The sequence below is a fragment of the Gavialis gangeticus genome, unplaced genomic scaffold (assembly GCF_001723915.1).
Source record: "Gavialis gangeticus isolate Ggan-Ray unplaced genomic scaffold, GavGan_comp1, whole genome shotgun sequence".
Taxonomy (NCBI): domain Eukaryota; kingdom Metazoa; phylum Chordata; order Crocodylia; family Gavialidae; genus Gavialis; species Gavialis gangeticus.
In genome coordinates, this window is record NW_017729024.1 from 135,866,593 (window position 1) to 135,888,338 (window position 21,746).

The following is a 21,746-nucleotide window of genomic DNA, read 5'->3' on the forward strand; positions in this document are numbered from 1 at the left end:
TGTGGTTTCAGGGGATCAGTTTCCCTGATTGCCTCACTCAGTACAGCTGGGAGTAGGGCACGCTCCTGGCTTGCTGTGTGTGGCATTAATGGGACTTGGATCAATTCCTGAGTAATCTGCAGGGATCCTTGTTTTCTCTGATAAAAAAATTTCAAATTATCTGATAAAACAAATCACAAATTCTTTAATTAAAAACATACTTTAAATGACCAAAATCCATGCTTAAAATGGAAGGCTGCCATATATATAGGTATCAGTTGGACACAATGTTTTATTGATATATGTACAGTTTTAAAGCAGTTTGGAAGCCTACCAGTTCTTCAATTGCTGTAATAAAATAAATTCTAAATACCTATGTATTTTGGCATTTGATTTTGGGTTTTTCATCATGGAGAACCAGAACTCCTGCTGAGACCTCTCTATCCACCCCAGGGAATTATACACAGAAGAATTTAAAATTATGTGCAGAAAAATTCATAACTATGTGCAGGAAAATTCAAAATTATGCAAAATTAATTACTTTTATTTTTTTGTACAAATTAAATATAACACTATTGGAACACTCTTTAGAAATATATACAGGTACTTTGTATGGTTGGGGGTGCATGTGGGGTGTGTGTAGGGGGGATTTGTGAAGTTGTGGGAGGGGGTGTGTGTGTGGGACTTATGGGGGGTTGTGAAGGGGTTGGGAGGTGTGGGTATGGGAGTAAGTGGGGTTTGTGAGTAGGTGGGGCTTGTGGGGGGATTGCAAAGGGGTGTGGGGGGTGTGAGTGTATGTGTGGGGTTTGTGGGTGGGTGTGGGGTTTGCGTGGAGGCTCAGCAGCAGCAGGCAGTGGGCCCTTGGGGTGCTCATGGCTATGGCAGGCAGAGCACCTGGTGGTGTGTGCCTTTGAGTCCTAGGGTCTGCGTGTGCTGGCATGGAGCCAGTCTGGCTCACTGGTCTGCGTCTTCGGACCAGATTGGGCTGGCTCAATACCAGCACAGGAGGATTGCGGCACCGCAGATGGGACCTGCAAGCAATTAGGCTGGGTGAGCTCCTTGCTTCCATGGGCAGCTTTCTGCTGGTGTGCTGGAAGCCCCATGTGGAGGCATGGAGCTGGCCAGCCTGGTGCAATGGTGCATGGACTGGGAGCCAAGCACCATCAGGCTGGGATGGCCTTCCACATGGGGCTTCCCATGGACACCTCCGCACTCCCTCAGCCCCCACCTACACCCCCTCACCCTGCCCCCACCTACTCCACTGGCTCTTCCCACAGGCTCAACCTCCCCCACCTCCCAGCCCTGGCAGTCACCCTAACTTACTCCACAGCCCCTGCCCTGCTCCCCCGCTGGCCCCCAGCCCCCTGCAAGCCCCACTTACCTCAAAGGCTCCATGAGGGAAAGCAAGCCTGAGGTAAGCCCTGGATGACTGGGGCTCAGGCCCTGCCCCTTCCCCTCTCCCTCAGGACAGGGCTCAGAGTTTGCCACCCTTTTTGCAAGAAGCAAAACTCTGCCAGCCTGCAGAGAGCTCTTTGCAAAAGTGGAAAATCCATGGGTATCTCTGTTAAAATGAAAAATCCACTTTCTTCTCTGTTAAAAGGGAAAATCCACTTTTTTTCTGTTTTCCCGTGGGAAATGGAAAACCTGGATCCCAGGTAATTTGTTTAAGACCACAGAACTGGGTTTGGACTTTAGAACTTTCTGCTTCACAGACCTCTACCTAACTCTTGCTCATATTGTAGAGAGTTTATAATGCTTTGAGTGTTGATGTAGGGATGAGAATTTTTAAATTAGCAGATATAGTGGTGGAAACACGCTTGTCAGGGCAGTTCTCTGGTATTTCTACATTCAGTGGGTCTCTAAAACAGGCATTTCTTCTAAAGTTCAGTATTGTTGACTGAAGATCCATGAATTTATAAAGTTGGAATGAAATCTCTCCTTTCTTCTACAACCCACTTCCTGTTTGGGAGAATCTAAGATCACAAATGGGGAAATCATAAAGAATATGTAGTCTACCTTTGTATATTATAGATTTAAGAAAAATGATCAATTTCAATGGAGAATGCAGGTTAATGCATAGTTTGTAACACTGATGATGTACCTAAGATCTATGGTTAAACATTTGGAAGAATATATGTGTTTTAAAAAGTCTCATGTAAATAGTGTAAATTAAGTTCATAATAATAATATGACCCTACATATGTGGTGTTAGAATACACAGAGCAGTTACTTTGAATAATATCTGTCTAAAATAAATCTGTTTTGTAACTTTTCTCCTTTGATGCGTGGTATGGTATTAAAGCATCTATTGGGATGCTATCATAGATGGACACTATATTCACTCTTTGAATAAAGGGGTTTTGGCTTGGTATAATTTTTAATGGGTCCAGCTGCACTTCTCCATGATTCTATGATATAATTCTGAACGAACTTTGTGAATAGATTATTTCATGAGAAGAATGATGGTGATTGCTTGTTATACACCAAACTGTCTCTTGCTCTCTTACCACACCCACCTGAAATGGTGGGGGAAAAGCTAAGAAAACAAGACAATATATTTTTTCTCTTTATTTTCCCATTGTTTTGCTTTTAGGGGACTGTTCCTATTCCCACTGAAGTCAGTGGGAATCTTACCATTTGTCTCAGTGAGAGGAGGACAACTAGATTTGCCAGAGGAAAAATAACTAATTAAGCTTCACTGCAAATATCATTTTTTAAAAGACACCATTTTACATTTTTTGCCTTTTGCCAGCTTTTATTTGTCTCCCTTTTTCTCCCTTAAGCATGGTGTTATTGCTACAGAAGATGAAGAGTATTTTATTGAGCCTTTAAGGAATATAACTGAAAATTCCAATAATTTTAGTTATGAAAATGGTCATCCTCATGTTATTTACAAAAAGTCTACCATGTACCAACGACATCTCTATGATCACACTCACTGTGGTGTCTCAGGTAAATAAGCTTGAATATCAATTATATCTTTATTTCTTTATAAAATTGTCATTTCAGATTTAAAACTAAGATAATGCTGTGATTTCTACACTGGTTCCATGTACAGAATATAACAGAATTCCATTGGAGTGAGTTTAGTGTTAGGAACTCTCCTTTTGGGTGATGCCATGCACCCCTTTGAAAAGTAGCTTTGCATTTTTTTTCAGATTCAAGTCAAGAATATAGTGTCTTGAAGGCTAAGGCACTGGGAATAAGTCCTGTTTTATTCCTGTATTGAGTACGGTGGTAGTGATGAGTGCAGGCTTCTTCACAGTGTCCTGTAAATGTACTTCAGTCTTGATTGGAAGGCAGGACTTGCGTGACTAAGTGTTACAGCTCAATGATTATTAAGTGTTGTATCTCATTTGAGCAAACTTGACACGTGATTGACGTGTATTACTGTTATGACTAGTAATATATTTAGAAGGGAGTAGGGTAATATATTTTGAACTGAGTAACAATTCCTACTTAAGGGTATTTGTGATTCGTTGATACTAATTATTTATTCAATTTGTTAAGATTATTCCAAAGACATATGGGTAGGTGTTAAAATTATGGTGTTACAAGAATGCCTTCATAGATTTTATTGAAAGATGGTTCTGTTCAAATCTTCCGTTTTCTATCCAGCCTTCTCCAATATCTTCCTTTTGTCCTAATTTTCACTTGTTTGAATTTAAGCCAAAAGATAATTTCTTGAGGACAGTTTGGAATACATCTGACAGGCTGGTTTCGATTTACAGATCTAGAAAAATATTTTTTACTTGTTAGAAAAATGTTCCAAGCTTATTTACATATCTCTCAAGAAAGTTTGTTCTTGCAAGTTCACTCCAGTCTCAGGGATTAGTCCCTAGTGAGATCTAGCATAGGACAGATTTGGCAAATATTAATTTTAAAATAAAAAATAACAAATAGCTTATTGATGTAACCTCTTTTGGCTTTTATTGCTGGAGACTATAACTTCTGCTGGCACTAACTGATTGAGGTTACAACACAGGTTGTCTACAAGAACCATGCTTGGAGAAGAGTTTTCCTGAGTGACTCACTTAACTGGGTTCAGGGTCTAGTGGCAGGAAATGTTAAGCATTTTGTGCTCCTTAGTACTCTGTGTAAAACTTCTGTGTTGGCTTGGAAACTTATTGCATCCACAACCCTCTTTTGCTGGCTACAAAGTCCTTCATCTTCTCTCCTGCTGCGTACTGCAGGGCTTGGAATGGATCACTAGCTGATTTCTGCTCTTTTGTGACCAGTCAGGGACTGGGTACCCAAGCAGTCCTCTGGTTAGGAAAAAGAATTGGCCCCAGAGAATAAGAATATTAACATATTTGGCTGTTCTAATTTGTTCATGTCACACTCTGGTTACTGTGCATTTATTTAGTACTTGATCATAGAAGTACTAAATTAAATGTGCAGTAACCACTGTGCATTACTGAACGTGTAGACACGCCCAGTAGTTAGGAACTCATTCCTTCCAAGTTAGGGGAGATAAGATATAAATTGCTCCTGTGCTACATGGGGTTTGCTGGTACCACCACATCAGTCTAGCAAGCCTGGCAGTATTTTTCTAGTGTTGTTTAGACTTTGTCAGGTTAACGTTTCACTACCTGAACACATGTAAGTCCTACTTATGCACTCAATATAGCCTCATTCAAGGCATTTTTGGCATGCATGTGGATTTTAGATCCTGTTTCCATCTGTACAGCTAGACTTGTTGTTATCGCAGTACATGCTCTGTTCTGCCTGCATAGGTGTGCAGTTTCCCCAGTCTGGTCAGATAAAACTATAACCAGCAACTGTTTGTTAGTGGAGGAGCAAGCGGCCTTTTCCATATTTGAGTCCATGACTATAGTGATTAGGGCACTTGCCTCCAGAGTGGGAGACCCTGATTCTAAGCCTTGCTGAGCCAGAGGGGGTTAACATGCATCTCCCACTTCACAGTAAACTACTCTAACCAGTAGGCACTGTTCTCTTCCTTCTGAAGTTGGCTGTTTGGGCAACCAAGAAGGAAAGATATGTTGGGTAAGAAAGAGCACTAGCTAGGGAGAGTTTGACTCAGTAAGATGAGCACTGCCTTGGAAGGGAGGTAGTCCTGGTTTCAGTTCCTGTTCCTATCCCAAATGGCATTTTTGTACTTTAATATTAATTGAGTAAAATGGATAGGTAGCTTCTATCCCATGAGACCAGAACTCAGGACCTTCTGCCTGGGCAGCACCCAGCTCACTAAGCTATGCATTCAATTAACAGTTCACTTAAGCATGTATAAATTCACTACATTAACTGGTTTTGTTGTGAGCAAAGTTATTGTCTACTAGGATCATTTTGCTGTTTAAGTTGCACTAGTACAATCCACAGTATTACCACTAGTTTCAATGGAACTGTTGTTTAAATATAAAGGTTATAATATAAAGCTGAGCTATCAAAGATGCAGCCCACAGGCAGAGTCTAGCTCACGGAGCCATATCATTTGGCCTCCTAGAGGGGCTGGGGCTGGCGCTGAGTTCTGGTGTATGGAGTCCTGCTGGGATCCCATGTCATTGTTGGAGGGGCAAAGCAACAGGCACGTTAATCCTTGCAGCAGTTAACTCTACCCCTGCTCACCCCACTGGTAGTGGTGGGTCTTGATCCAGCCTGTGAGGCTTTTTACAGTCCGGATCTGACCTGAGGAACCAAATGAGTTTGACAACCTCTCTGTGAAATTGTTCTCTCCTCCAGCAGAAAAAGTTTTCACATTTTCATCCCTCACCTTCCAGTCCTCACTAATCAATTAAGTTCTTCTTTCACTGTGGGCTTTAAGTCAATAACAAAACTGCTACTTATTTCAGTAGGTGTGAAATCAGGTTCTATATGCTTCTAGATTCATACTAAAATCAATATGGATTTTATTGTGAGTTGCTGGGCCCCTTCAGATTGCAATGACTTCAGTGGTAACTGAGCCTGTGCAGAATCAATCCCTTACGATTACCTTTGTTTTTCTATCCAGTTGTATGCCTCTTTCTGAAATGCTAATAATACGCGTAAAGTTTTCCATATGCAGGATCAGATTAATCTGTGAGGTAAGCAGGTAAAACTGCCATCATTGAGAGCTGAATTTGGCTCATAGTTTACAGTCAATATGAATATACAAGTTTCATAAATAATGTATTGTAGTCTTCTCCCATTATCTTTGCAACAAACTTCTTGCAGCATATTTACTTTCATGTTGTTCTCATTTACCTACATGATTTGTGTAAAAGTTTAGTGCCTACTTGTATCGTTAAGGTTGCAAAGGTTCCCATTATAACATGCTTTTTTCATACTGAACATTTTCAGAAATATCTTTTTGTTGCTATATCCTGTATGCAGATTTTGTGTGGAGATGTATTATTGTTTTTGAAAACTTAAAACAAAATGTTTTCACCTGTCTTGTTGGAGAGTGAACAGTATATTTCCCTGGCACATTAACAGACACTTCTGAACTGAATGTAGTGACAATAAAAGTGACTGCAGTTTAAAACCTGAAAACTGGCAAGTACATAATTCTGGGATGGGATAAGTGTATGGTTCTCCATATATAGGGCAGATTTAACATGCACTGTTTAGCCTAATATGAAAAAAAAATCAAGTATCAGCAAGTTTGCGTAATTAAAATATCAAAGAAGTCAGGAAATGCAGCACAGAATGTTACAAAAATTGATATTAACAAGGTCACGTGGTCTAGATCTATTTATTTTCTATTCCTGTTTATCTGGTTCGATGTGTGGTTTCATAGAAGAGCTCATGTCAGAAAGTATATTCCCCAAAACATAAATAATCACAATTGAGTTAGGTTTGTTATGGGAATATTTAGCATACATTTTCAGGCCCCTTCTACACATTACAGGTATGGACAATTAATTGGTTAACTGCACAATTAAGACCAGCTACACAAAGTAGCTATCACACAATAAAAAGTTCCAACTAACTATTACGTTAAACCTTGAAAATGTGTACTAACTTTATAGCTGGTGCTACTGAGTCTTAATTTGCACATGCTGCAGTGTCTCCCCTGCATTGCCCTGTCAACCGATGGGGCTCCCAGTTGCAGGGGTACACCATGCCCAGTGTGAAAACCCCAATCCCAGGGAATCATTACAGCTGCGATCCCCAAGGCTCAGGGGTGCATGAAACCCCAGAGACCACCACACGTGCAGGCAGGACTGAGAGTCCTACACCTGACGGGGCTCTTGGTCCCAGCTGTGCAACCTGTGCAGGCAGGATCAAGAGCCCCATCATCAGGTGCACGACTCTCAGTCCTAGTTGCTTGTGCAGACGGAGAGCCCAGTCAGGCACGTGTTTCTCAGTCCTGCCTGCACGTGGCCCCCATGTCTGGGAGCTGCCTTAGCAATGGGGACTCCCAGCAATGGGAACCTGCTTCTTGCTGATGCAGGGGGAGCCCAGGATTGGGTTCCCCCTACACTGGCAATAAGATTCAGTTGGATCTAATACACAATCCCACAATAGTACCTCCTGCCATGCATTTGTGGCACAGCAAGAGGTGAAATTGCGTGGATCATGCATTAAGTCCAATCATGCCTTTACCTGCATGCAGAGATGACCATAGCAGGTTGCGGGCCCCAGACATGGCGGTGGGGGGGTGAACAGCCCCCAAAGCATGGGGGCCTGGGGAAGTCACCCCAATTGGCCCCCTGTTAGGAACAGCCCTGCCTGCATGTGTAGAGGGGCCATCATTGTTTGGCAGTAACATTGCAGTAACAAAGAGCCAGCTCCAGTCTACGTTGTGTTGAGTACTCTCTGGGTAATCCCATTGATTCCAGAGAGGTGGTACAAAATTCAGACTGAAATTGTGGTAGAACCTGGCCCAGTATAATTTGCATGAATATTGGTAGTATAAAGTTGATAGCCTTGCCTAAATTCACAAATCTATGTTCTTGTCTTGTTCTGTTAGAACAAGGCATTGTAGCACAGACAAAATAAGGTGACCCATGATCTGGAGTCACTGTAATATAAAATTTAAGTGAGTCAGTTAAGATTTGCATTTCAGTCTCTTTTCTGAGGTGCCTGAATTGTATGGTCTTGTATGTAACATTTACTGCAACATTATTGAAATATATTTTTGTGGTCTACTATCTTTTCATCTTTACCATGGCACCAAAGACAAGAACAGAAGTAATGAAAATGGATAGTATTGTTATCTTTGATGTTAGCACTGTTATAATCCTAAAGCCTCTGCTAATTCAGGAAAAAGTAGTATTTGCAAGAGAATAAATTCTTTGAATTATTATTCTGTATCCTGTATTAATTCCATTGTATTACACTACTTGCTGAGTGAATACTGACTTCATCATTGTATACAAACTAATTTAACACTATTATCATTCTGTACCATGTAAAAAAATTGTGGTCTGTCCCTGCTTCTACTGAAATCGATGGTAAAACCATAGAATCATATAAAATTAGGGTTGAAAGGAACCTCAAGAGATCATCTAAACCAACTCTGCTTAAAGCAGGACCATCACCAACTAGATAATTCCAGCCAGGGCTTTGTCAGGCTGGGCCACCTCTCTAGGTGAAATTCTCATCAGCTTCCACAGGTAAAGTTAGTTAAGTTTTCTGTTTACATCAGGTAGTTAAACTTTACCTAATACTATCTGCTCTGTGTAGTGACACTCTAATGTGTATAAGATAAGAAATTTTACACTGATTGTCAGACCTTTTTTGTCCCAAATGATTTTAATAGTAGAATAACTAAGATTCTTCAAAATTTCCATATAGTAAAAATGTATTAGAATTGTAAGCTAGGCTACTTTTGGAGAAATTATGTTGTAACTAATTTTAATTATTTATAAATACATGTTATGACTAGAGACTAATAGGGCCAGGATGATGATTCAAGTAATCTTCAGTGGGACTTTTATGACTTCAAAATCTGCTCACCAAGGTTTTTCTTGATAGTTTGCGTGCTGCAGTTATGTCATTTGAAATGAGTCAGCATGTATGAAGAAAACTCTAAATGCATCAGGAGTTTCACTGGTAGATTACTTGGTCCTAGCTGTCACTAGATTCTCACAACCTGTCACTGCACTAAGAGTAGCAATTTAGATTTTGTTGACCGGTATGTTCTGCCTGATTCTGTACCGTTTCAGTGAGGCAAACAGTTGCTAACCTGGTTTAAGTAGTCACCTTGAACTGCAGTGGAATTGCAGAAATATGGTAAGTAGGCGTGGCTGGTGGGGCAGTAAAGTGTCCCGTGGGGAGAGGGGGGTTTTCAGCCAGCCGGGAGTGGAGTGGGGTTTGCAGCCGGCAGGGGAAGGAGGGAGGGGTTGTTGCAGTTGGCCCGCAATCCGGTCAGTAGCAGGGAGGCTGCAAACCCCCCTGCTCCCAGCTGGCTGCAACCCCCTCACTTACCCTGCTGCCAGCCTGCTGCAACCTCTCCCCATCCCGGCTCCCATGCAATGCTGCACCACCCCACCAATCTGAGTTCACCAGCTGCGCTTGATGTATTAGCCTGGGTGGATCTAGGATTTTGAAAAGGGGGATGCAGATGGTGTGACGCATCATTACATATACAATACATATTTTTCTTCAGGTAAAAAGAAACTAGAAGCTTTACTAATATGGTAGGGGGCTAGGGCTGTATTATTCAATTCCAGTTCAAAGCAAGAACAAATACAACTTTACTGGAAGGTATATTAATTTGCTATATCATACATTTTGTATTAAAAAACAGAACAAATTAGGCAAAAGCAATAAAAAGTTGTTTCTTTAGTCCTGTAGGCATTATAATTAAATGTACATCTCTTTCTAATTCATAAAATAAAATTAAGCTTTCTTGAGCATCTTGACAGTGCATCCAATACTTCACTGAAAGTTATTTCCATAGTGGAGTTGATGTTTTTGTCTAGAGTAAAAAACAGTCTGCAGGACTGTGAATTAGGAGCTACGTTACCAGGAGGAAATAAGAGACAGCAAAATTGTAGAAGAAGGAATCTTGATTAATGGAACATTAATACCGTTAAAAAAGAGAGGGAGTTGTTAACACCTGTGAAATAAAGGGTTTAGAAGGAATCAGGTAAATTACAATGAACCATGACATCAATTGACTCTGTCTCTGCTACTGGAATAGAAATGCTTCTGCTACTACCAGGTAGTTGGTTCTAAAGTTTAGGTGGAGCAGGAAGCAAAGAGGGGTGCAACTGCATCATTGTACCTCCTCCTCTGTATATTAGCAATATAGCATTAAAAGTTAAAATAAAATGACTTATAAAATGACTGTTTCCATACACACCCACATCTACTGCATTTTTGCACATACCATGTGCCCCAAAGTAAATAATTTACTTTGTTTTTGGAAGGCATAATGTAGAAAAAAAAGATTTTTCCAGAGTCATGACTGACTATGTGACAGAGTAAATCCTCCTGGAAATATGGAGTGTTCATAAAATGTATCATCTCAGGAGTCAGTCTTGGTGAGGGTGCAGGAAATTTCTGGTATGGTGAGGCAGCAAAAAGACTAGACTCTTGACCCTTGGAAGGGCAGTAGGAATACTGTTACTTCTTTACTGTAAATAGTTATTTAAGTTCCTGCAAATAATGAAAGTGTTATTACCACTCCACAAGCCTCATCATGATACTGCAGGCTACAGCAGCTCACTTACCTGCAGCCACCTTAATTGCTCCTTCAGGCACAAGCTACAATAGCTATGGCTGCTAGAGGGTTAACAGAGGTCTCTGCTCCTTCTCCTTGTTGGGGCCAAAAACAAGTGGCAGCCATCTTGACAGCCAGAAGCAAGAAGACACTGCTTTAATATTTTTCCTGGTTTCTGTCCAGTGCAGAAAATCACTTTCCCTGCTTAAGACATGTACCCCAATTTTGGAGGGCTGGTTTTGTGGGGAAAGGTGCATGTGGTATATGAGTAAATATAGTATTTTCAACTCAATAGCATCAGCGTTATCTCTGTGTTTGTTTAATATTTATGCATAGTTATTTTTTTAATAATTAAAATAAATGAAATTTCCAGGGAAAAAAACAATTGTTATTATGCTCAAATATATGTATAATTAACAAAAGTTTGTTTTAACCAGGTGGTTATTAAAGCATTGTAGTGCTTCTAATTCCAGACTAGATCATTTGATTTTAATGATAGATTAAACCAGATTAGAACAACAGATTTTAAAGATAAAGAGGCATAGGAAGGTTAGTAGTTACAGTTGTTCTGTTTTATAAAGATGGAACAATGTGGAAAATAGACCTACTGAGTTTTACAAGTTTGAATATTTTAACTAGTATTTCCATAACATATTTAAATTTCTTTTAGGTTCATATTTAATGCTGAATTCCCTGGCTTTATAATACTAGTTTTGGCAATAATTACAACATTCTTATGGGGTTTTTTTTACTTTTAAGTTCCTTAATTGATATATACTTTTTTTCTTTATGCCTGTTCATTTCCAACCTTGGGCACTGTTCCTGTGTTTCATTGGCAAAATAGGAATAAAAAATACCTACTCATTTTTGTGAAGTAGGCTTAATGTGCTTGATGCAAGGTTCTCTATCAAGCTGAATTTGTTATATACTTTCTGAAAGGTATATATTGGAATACATTAATTAAAAAAAATTCTTGCATGTTTCCAAAAAAACCTCCTAATCTATATTTTATTTTTATAAAATAAGTTAGGAGTGAACTGAAATTTTTCAAACAACTAAGTTTGAACAAAGTTGGGTTTTTAAAAATCTTACTACAAAATGTTTCAGTAATATCTAGAATCTAGAATTTATGAAAAGTCTAAATCATGACTTCATTGATGCCAAAATCTTTGAACAGCTAAAGCTAACTTAAGTTTCCTTGGACAGTGATGAAATACAGGAAAGTGCTTTGTACTGATTACAAGAACTTCAGCAAGTTTTAGTACTCAAAGGTATTTTGCTTAAATTACTGTAATCTTTTATGAGCTGTGATATAGTAGAACCCAGATGGTTTGTGAGGTTAGGTTCCTCATCTCCTTGTGAAGATGAGTGTTTGTAAACTAACTAGAGTGCATACAATTACAGGAAACAACCATAAGATACCACTGAGCTGCTTTAGCTAAATAGAGAAGCAGAGTCCTTTTGAAGAAAAATAGCTGCAGAAAACAGCTGTGTGAATCCCTCCCCTTAATTTGCCAACATTCTGTGAACTAAGTGGTATGTGAAGCACCTGCATATGGATAAAAAGGTTCAACTGTAGTAATAAAACAGTGTCCCAGAGAAAGGACCTTCTTATTTTCATTTTCCAAGTTGTCTAAAATTTAATATGGATCTTTTAAAGCTATATATGTTTTATGGACTGTATAAATTGATGAATAAGAAATATATTATAATAAAAAGGACCTGAGGATTTGTAAACCAAGACCCAAAACATTTTCTTTATTGATGAATTGTTGTCTAGCAAAAATTAGGTATAGTAGAACCTGGATCATTCAGATCTGGGTGGAACCCACCTAATTTGTAGCAGGCTACCTAATTAAGGTGAGCTGCTCAGCTGTCTCTGCTGTGGAATTTTTTTTCAAGAGGCCCCTGCTTCTCTGATCCCTGAGCTTATCAGTAGTCCCCAGAGCTGATCAGAGGAATGGTGCCCTTTGATATAAAAGCTGCAGCAAAGATCAGCTCCTGTGTTGTTGTTTTCTGAAGCTCTGTATACCCACTGGTTAGTTTGTTAACCTGAAGCACTGCAGCGGGATAAGGGACCTATCTGTGAAGTACGGTGGAGTCGCATCATATGTGCATTTAACTTGAGTGAATTCAACTATATGTGCTCGGCAAAAAAAAAAGAGAAAAATAACAATTTAAATAGTGTGGGCGATTCTGCCTGCCATTCCATTCAATGAGTGTAGGCCCCAGAGTTAGTGTGAGATGGGAGACATGAATCTGCTGTTCCCTCAGTCAGTCTCAGTTCCAACGTGCCTCTCATAGTGTGAGCATCTCGCCGCGCGTAAATATGGCCGCAACGAATCTAGCATCCGTGCCATCGAGATTCTGTAATTTTGACTATACGCGATTTGTGCCTTACGTGCTGACTTTAGAACCCAACCCCCCACGTAAGATGCGACTCCACTGTATCTGGATTCTACCAGAGGCTTCCTTTGACACCAAAGGCACTTTTCAAGTTTAACCAATTTTAGTAAATAAATATTTATTTTTGGAGGTATTATTTGCAGACTAGTTCTTTTCAGAGCCTTCAGGCCAGCAAACAGATACTTTAGTCCATTGTTATTCAGCAGGGCATTTAAATATATGTTTAGCTGTAATTGTTAGTTAAATACTATTCAGCAAATACCTTATTTACTTGAATATAAGGGCTAGGTACAGAAAGTCAAAAAGGCTGAGGATGAATCAAGTCAGTCTTTGCAGGTTAGTTTAAGCTGCACAGATTAAATTGAAACAGAAGTTAACAGACATTTACCTTTGTTTCAGGAAATGCAGCCACATGCCTATGGTGGCTCGGGTCAGAAGCCAGGGGGTGCTAGAGCACAGCTCTCTGGCTGTGTGTTCATTTCCTCTTCCTGCTGCCCCTGAGGTCTGTGGGATTTACAGTCCAGAATTACAGCAACAGGACCCTGTAGGGTTGCTCCTCACTTCCTTTTCTTGCTCCCCGGTGCCTCTGTGATTTGTAGTCCACAGTTGCAGCCAGCAGTAAGTATGAGTGGAGGAAGGGGTGTTTAACCCCACTCCATGGCCCCAGGCCCCAGCCAGGGTTTGCCTGGAGGAAAGCATCCCCCTACCCCGACTCGGTTGCATCCCCAGCCAGGCTTGCCCCCCCTGCTCTGTTATCAGCCAGTCCTAATTATTCCAGCTAGGAAGCAGAGGGGAAGGGGCAGGGGCAGGGCTAGCCCTGCTCTCTGGAGCAGACAGCATAGCCCAGTCCAGGGCTGCAAAGCATGCTGGGATGCTGGGGGACTAAACCAGGTTTATCTTAAACCCGTTTCAGTCATTTTGAAATTGGTTTATGTGCCTTCTGTTCTGTTACAGGTTTAAACCAGTTTCTGATTACTTAAACTGATTTATTTGTAACTTCTGACCTTAGCCAAGACGACCCCCAATAATTAGATTCTGTATCGGAAAAATTTAGACATGTGTTTTCTATTTTCCAGGTATAGAACCTAATTATTGGAGGGTTTTTCTTTTTTAATTTGTCCCCTTACCACTGGTACAGCAGGGAAAGTAAATCTGGGGGAGTCAGGTGGTCCCCTTGACCTCTGCCCCCACCTCCACATTCTTCCCTCTGCAGCTTCTTCTTGTTCCCCTTACTGTCAGACCCTGCTCTTTCCTGAACACATGAAAGTGAGGGGCAGGTTTGAAAACAGTGACTTTAAATAAACATACCTGTAGTAATTTATATATAGGTAAATTACTATGGGTACCCATAGATTTAGTTTATCCAGAATTGATGTATTTTACCATTTTTGAAACTAGTGCAACTTTAATGCAGGTAACTCCATAAACACACTTTTAAACAGCGGTTTTGTACTTACTTATATATAGTACAAATTATGCATGATTCAGAAGCCAAAAGGCTTATGATTTGCCATATAGTTCATTGGGCTGGGACCCAGCGGAGTCAACGTTTCAAACCATGGTGATTGCACGGTTCAGCACTGCTTGAATGTGTGTGTGCTCTGGATAGCCCTCCCCACAAAGGATCCATGTGCTAATTAGCCCCCACTCATGACTTGAACCAGGTGTTATTGTCATGAATTCTGGAATCCTCCAAAAATGTATATGCAAATGAGGCACAGGGGGACCTGGTCTTGCACCAGCTCATGGAGGGCAGGGCCACACTAATTATATGTGACAAGCTGTTGGGGGAGGGGAGGGAAGGGTACAGAGGGATTCTGGAGGAACCATTTGGGTCCCTCTTTGGGTACATTTGCCAGACATTTAAGGCTGGTGAAGAAACAGGAATAACTGGAAATGGGAAAAAAAAGGGGCAGTTCAGCTGTGGCAGTGAACAGGAAGTCAAAATGTATTCAGTATAGTGGCACAGTATGACTTGAAAAAGTTGGTGCTGAAGGGGACTGTGCTTAATGTGCACTACCACAAATTTTATTCAGATGAGCTGCGCTAATCTATCCTTGTGGTAGGTTCCCATCACGCCCACTTCTGCCTTCTGTCCTGTTCCAGCTGGAGTGCATCCCTCAGTTGCAGCAGGGCCCCGTGGATCTCGTATCCTGGTACCATGCATGACTGGTCCTCATGGATTATGGCACCTAGGACAGATTTAAAATGCTCAGCCAAGACTTTGGCCAGCAGCTTATAGTCAAAGTTTAGAAGTGTGATAGACCTCCAGTTCTTCAACTCTTTCCTTGGACCCTTCTTGTGCAAGAAGGTCACAAGGCCCCAGTCCATCCCAGCCTCTAGCCGGCCCTGCTGCAGTTGCTCTCAAAAGAGCTCCAGCAGGTCGGGGTCCCTCAGGTCCCAAAAGGTCACACAAAACTCCTTGGGCTGTCTGTTTGACCCACCCAGGAGTTTTACCATTGTTGAACCTCCAGAGGGTCTGTCTACTCCTCCACCTGCTGCTCTTCAGCTTCTCTGAGGGCCTGAGTTAGCCCATTGCTGCATGGTCCCTGGGTCCTGCTGTTGTGCAGTGTCGAGCCCTCAGTAGCAAGTGGTCATCATTTCCAGCATGCCTTCCTTTGACTGGTGCTCTGCTCCTGCACCATCTTTCAGGCATGTCATGGGCTTCTTTTTGGTCTTCTTTAGCTTGGAGAAATAAGCAGACCACCCCTCCCTCTCCCCCTCTGCCACCCATGGTGCCTTGGCCTGGAAGATCTTTTTCCTGGCCTCCTCCTGGTACCAGGCACCAATCTGGGCCTTCACTTCCTGCATGTCCTCCCTCACATCCCAGTCTGCTGCTGCCTGCCTGTGCAGGTTCTGTAGCTTATGGGTCAGATGCTCGTGCTGCCTTCTGTGGAAGAAAGCTCGCTGCTTGCCGGCCTTCTGAAAGTAGACCTTGGTCTTTCCTTTGATACTGGTCTATCGCTCTGATTCAGATACAGGATCTTGAGAGTCCTCCAGCCTGCATAGTGCTCTCTGAAACTGTGCTGGGTCTTTTCATCTTCCAACAGGCTGGTGTTTAGCTTCCACACCCCTCTGCCCCTTTCCAGCTGTGCTTTCATTTCTCCCTGGACTGTGGGGAGGCAGTGGTCTGAGAAACATACAGGTGTGGGGGTGGGGGAGGGTACAGAGGGATTCTGGAGGAACCTTTGCCTCCACCCCTTTGGGAGGAGGACAAAATCTATCCTGGCCTTGGTTTCCCCTGCTGGGTCCACTCGGATGAAGTTCCCACTGGGGCCTTGGACTCCTTTCCTGGTGTATACTATGCTGTGGTCTTTGATCAGCTGTTTCAGTAGCCTGGAGGATCTGTCTATGCCTACCCACTGGCCGCTGCTGACTCTGTCTTCCTCACTGATGACGCAGTTGAAGTCCTCTGCAATGGTTACTGGCTTGCCACTTGGCATTGTTAGGGTCATGTTTTCTAGGAACTTACACCTTGCCTTTACTTTGGCTGGCGCGTACACACACAGCACCTTGAACTCTGTCCCATTTGCTTCCATGATGGCTTGCAGTAGCCTGCCTGCCACTATTTCTCTGTGCTGCAGGGGGCGCACGATATCCCCTTTCAGCAGGATTGTGACCCCAGTAGCCCTAATGTCATCCCACCACAGGGCTGTCCCATGCGGCCAGTGTTTGGAGAAAAAGAGCTGCTGGTGTTACTGGGGAGACTGTGTTCGTGCAGGCAGACCATGTCTGCTTCTGTCTGTTCCAGAGTCTGTATTACCTGGTCCCACTTCCTTTTCCCTAACAAACTTCTCACATGCACAGAAGCAATTTTAAGCGTTTTCATTGTATAGTTAAATTTGGGGGTGGGGAGGGCTGGTAGGATTTCAGAAACCACCTTTCTTGTCTCAATCTCAAGTTTGGCTTTCTTTTCCTCACTCTCTGGATCTTGTTGTTTTACCTGACTGGGCCTTCCCTTGGATTCCCTTGTAGAGCTCATCTTGTTGTCCTCTGTTTGCTTTTTCTTCCTACTCTTGTGCGAGTCCACTCATACCCCTCTAGGAGTTCGAAATGGGGAGAGGTTTCTTGGGTTTTCTCTTTCTTCCCTTCTAGCTCCTTCCTTTTCTGGGGTTACTTTCTCCCTGGGCTTAGGTCTTCCTCTCCTTTCTCTTCTGATTATTTCTTTTCCCTCTTTCACTCATTCTCTTGTTCCATGGCTGAGCCTGTTTTATTCCTATTCAGTTCCATTAACATCTCAATGCTCCATAAAACTGACTCGGAGACAGGACTGTCCTCTAGCCCTGGGGGAGGGGTTCCTCCTCCTGTTCCCACAGCATTCCCATTCTGCTCCATGTCCTCCTCACTCTCCTCTTCTGAACTATCCTGAATTTCTGACTCTGAGGTGAACGACTTGAAATCCTCCTCCTCCTCCTGCTGTTTCCCCATGTACTCCCCTTTCTGCCTGTCTCTTTCCTGAAGAGGTGGCCATCCTCCACACAGAGGTTGCAGTGTTTCTCTTTGTTGCATTTTTGGTGTTTGTGCCCAGTATGATGGCAGACAGCACAGAGCTCTGTTTTGCACTCTCTTCTCAGGTGCCCCTCCTGTCCTCATTTGTGGCACAGTTTGGGTTGGCCTCTATAGTAAATCAAGCCTTCGTGGTACCCCAGGTGCAGGGAGGCTGGCAAATACTGGGGTCTTTTTTTAAGAGTACTCTAGCAATCCAGGCCCCAGTCCATACTCCCTCTCCATCCTTCTCCTCCTCTATTGTTCTCACCTTCTCACAGTGGCTGCTCAGCCAGAAATGAAGGTCTGCTGCATCTATTTCTGTTGTGCTCAGATCAATCTTTACAATATTCTGTCTCCACTGAGTTCCCTTGGTGTCTCCCCCGTAGAAAGCATAATCCTTCAGCTTGGGGTCCTCTCCCACCTGCTCCAGACATTTCCATAAATGCTGCCTGGGTTCAGGGCTCCTGATCCCACCACCCAATCAAGGGAGTGCTTTTGCTTCCATATGTAAATTACATTCTCCTTATTTACCTGGAGCAGCTCTCGCAGGACTGGCCTGTTGAAATCTTCTCTTCTTATGCCATTGGGGAGATACCTAGTCTGTGAATCATACCTGTACACCTTGAAATCCATGGGGAAGCCCTTTCTCTTTGTTTTCACCAGTCCTGGTCCTCCATCACTCATGTCTTTCTTTGCAGCACCTGCATAGCTGCCTGCCATCTGCCTCTCCTGGACTGAACCTGGACCTGGAAAAAGCCTACAACAGAGTGTCACACCATTTTCTCTTTGAGACGCTGAAGTGAATGGGTCTCCCTCCAACCTTCACTGGCTGGATAAGGACTCTATACATAGACATTAGTAGCGAGGCGCTGGTCAATGGGTTCCTGAGTGCACAGATCATGGTAGAGTCAGGGGTCCAGCAGAGGTGTCTAGTCTCCTCATCCTTTTCATCTGTGTGACTGAACCCCTGGCACAGCGCATCAGGCAGGAGCCTGGGATGCATGGAGTCCAGATCCCCAGAGGAAGGAAAGGAGAGACCAAGGTCCTGGCGTACATAGACAACCTGACCATCCTGTGCTGGAATAAGTGTGCTGTAGAGAGAGCCATGTGGCACACACAGGTCTATGAGGTGGCAGCAAGGGCCTAGCTCAACGTGAGCAAAAGCACCTGTCTGACCATGGGCGAGCTCGGGGACCTGGAGTCCCTGGGGGTCTCAGTCCTCCGTGAGGGGGTCAAGATCCTTGGGGTGGATTTCAACCCCAAGCTGAGTGGAAGGCTGGGGAGAAGAAGGAGGCCAAGATTACGCAGAGGTTGAGTCTGTGGCATGCGCACCGCCTCTCCATGGGGGGGTGCATGGCACTCATGAAGGCGGTGTTGTTACCACTACTTCTGTACTCCACATGGGTCTTCCCTTCCTCCCACCCACCCCCCAGAGTGTCACCGACAGAATCCAGAGAGCCATGTGCGTTTTCTTCTGGGGATCTAGAATGGTGAAGGTGGCAAGAAAGACCCTATACAAAAAGAAATGGGCTGGGGGCAGGGGGGTGTCAGACATCCACCTGTTCCTACAGGCACGGTACACAAGCCAGCAACCAAAACAGCCTGTCTTGTCAGGTATTTTACAGGTCACTTCCTGAGACTGTGTGTGGGGGGGTACGCTCCAGCCAAAGGAAGAGCGTGCACCATGGAATAACCCTGGTTCAGTGTACAGTGTGCTGGACGAGTTCTGCAGTGAGTATGGGCTACAGAAGGAAAGCCCAGAGACCATGTCCAACCACAGGAAGACACAGAAGGCAGTCAGGGACAGAGATAGGCTATTGACCATGGAACTGCTCTCTGACGATGACTGCCAGGCCGTCTGGGATCAGATCTTCCACAACGACCTACGTAAAGACCACAGAGACCTGAACTGGCTCATAGCTCACTGTGCACTGCTAGTGAAGACACGGAGGCACAGAGTGAAGTGAGAGACTAGACCCAGCTGCCCCAGGGAAAGCCGCCACGGTGAGAATGAGACCATCAGCCACCTCCTGTGGCTCTGTCCGTATGCCAAGGGAGTGTGGGAAAAGGTAAGCTGGCTCCTGGAGGAAGTGACAGGAGTCAGGCTGATGACAAGGGAGTTGTACAGACACTTGACTAAACATCAGGGGTCCCAAACAACCCACTTCAATCAGTTTGTGTCCTGCCTCAGGAGTGCCCTGTGGCAATGCAGAAACCTGCTTTTGTACAGACACTGAGCTCAAGGAAAGACTGTGTTAAAATGTTTCTGAGTGAACTCCAGTCCTACTACCAGAAGTCGGTGGGAGAAGATGGAGAAAATACAGCCAAGTCCCCCTGGAAAAGGGATATGTGGCACAGGCTGTTCCAAGACCTCTGGGGAGGGGAAGTCGAAAAGGAAAACGGAGAGAACAGTGATGCAACTGGACCTGGAGACGGCGAGAAGGACAACAGGATCCGCAGCAGCGGAAGTGACAGTGACATCGGAAGTGACAAGGACTGCGAATAAACTGAGATTGTAAACCCGAATTGGGGCTTGGACTAAGGAACTGTGATTGGGTTACGGAAGGACAGTGGGTGGGTGCATGGGGGCGCAGGGGAGTGGGTGCATTTATTGTAATGGGTGCATGGGTTTCTTAATGCGGTTTGAGGTGTGTGATGGAAAGTTTATGACAGGATTTTATACATATATATATTCCCCCTCCCCTCGTCAGAAAAAGGTAAGTTCCCATCAGCATTTTTGGCAATAGAAGAAGGTGTCAGAATGTGTTCCAGCCTCTCCGAGTGCAGGCCTGGTATTGCAGTACCTCCAGCCCTGGTGTTCATTCTCTTCCAGGGGAACAACTGCTCATTGTTTTTTAAGGGTCTGTCTTTCTCTCTCTGTCTCACACACACACACACACACACACAAAGGTTTCTATCTATGTTTGCCCAATATGGGCAAACATATTTAATAATCATGTTCAGTGTTGACTGCATTTAATCAACTTCATAGTTGGTTTCCATGGCTTTCCTTTGGCAGCAATTTAATGATAAATAATGTATTTACTGAAGTTTCTTTGTATACAAATGTGAGATGGAGTGCGTTTTTTCCTTATGCTGATTAGGGGAAAAAACACGTCTTGTATTTGTGTAAATATGGTATTTCAAATTAAGGCTGTGTGTTTGTACGCTGTCAGATATGGATGTATTTAAGCACGTGTTAAAATTAGGTGTATGATTAAGTGCTTTATGAAATTTTAATTAAGGACATTTAATTATGTAAGTACTAGTTGCTATTCCATAGATAAGGATGGGTTAACTTTTGCACTTTAATCAGAATTAAATTGAAAATCTTTATGCTACTTGCTTTGGTGGTAATTGCAACATTATTGTAATATTTTTGTTCCCATTTTAAGTTTGTTAAATATGAACAGTAGAACATATTTGCACTATTAGAGTACTGTCTTAAGGCAAATAATGTTAAGTTTTCCCTTTAGTGACACTATATAATAACCATGCAATTATAATTACGTACTGAATAATAGTCTTTGTAGAGCTAGGGTAGATTAACTGATTTTTTTAAAAGCTGCTGGGTGTTTTTCATTTTTATTTTCATGCTGTCAGTACAGTTGGGAGTTAAAAATGGTGTGACTCAGGGTACCTCATGTCTTTGTGGACCCATTTCTATTATAACTTAATTAGGATTAATTTACTGATTTACTTGCCAGTTTTCAGGTAACTTGCAATGTATTTAAAATTACATCAAGCTGCTTTTTAACTTGCACATTTTCTAATGCAATTTAAAAAATATTATTTTTAAAGAAAAGATTTAGTATCTTCCTGTCTCAGAAGATCTTGTTTTTTTTAGAAGCTTTAAGACTATATCAGCAGAAAAGAGCTGTACTTGAACAACTTTAGCTTGTAACCTGTCTGAAGTGGTTAATTATTTTGATTCCTAGAAGACCTCACAAGAAGGAGTAAACCTGGGTGGATGAGTGATACATCTGCTTTTCCAACTTCACTTCCAAATAATGACACGTTAAGTAGTCACAGTCGACAGAAGAGATCAGTAAGCATTGAACGGTTTGTGGAGACGCTGGTAGTAGCAGACAAAATGATGGTGGGATACCATGGTCGCAAAGACATTGAGCATTACATTTTGAGTGTAATGAATATTGTAAGTTTGACCCCTCTATATGTTAACATAATGAACATGTCGTTTTAAGGATAGGCAGTTATGCAACTGAATTTCCAATTTGAAATATATGATGCCTTAAGGATG

The 21,746-nt window shown here is 42.7% G+C and overlaps 1 protein-coding gene across 1 annotated transcript in view; it reads left to right on the plus strand.

Moving 5' to 3' along the window:
• ADAMTS6 (ADAM metallopeptidase with thrombospondin type 1 motif 6) overlaps positions 1 to 21,746 on the plus strand; it is a 395,156-nt gene that overhangs the window by 39,850 nt on the left and 333,560 nt on the right. The window contains exons 4-5 of the mRNA XM_019517795.1: positions 2,763 to 2,931; positions 21,424 to 21,641. Coding sequence (XP_019373340.1) covers positions 2,763 to 2,931; positions 21,424 to 21,641 — 387 coding nt within the window. The remainder of the gene's footprint in view (positions 1 to 2,762; positions 2,932 to 21,423; positions 21,642 to 21,746) is intronic.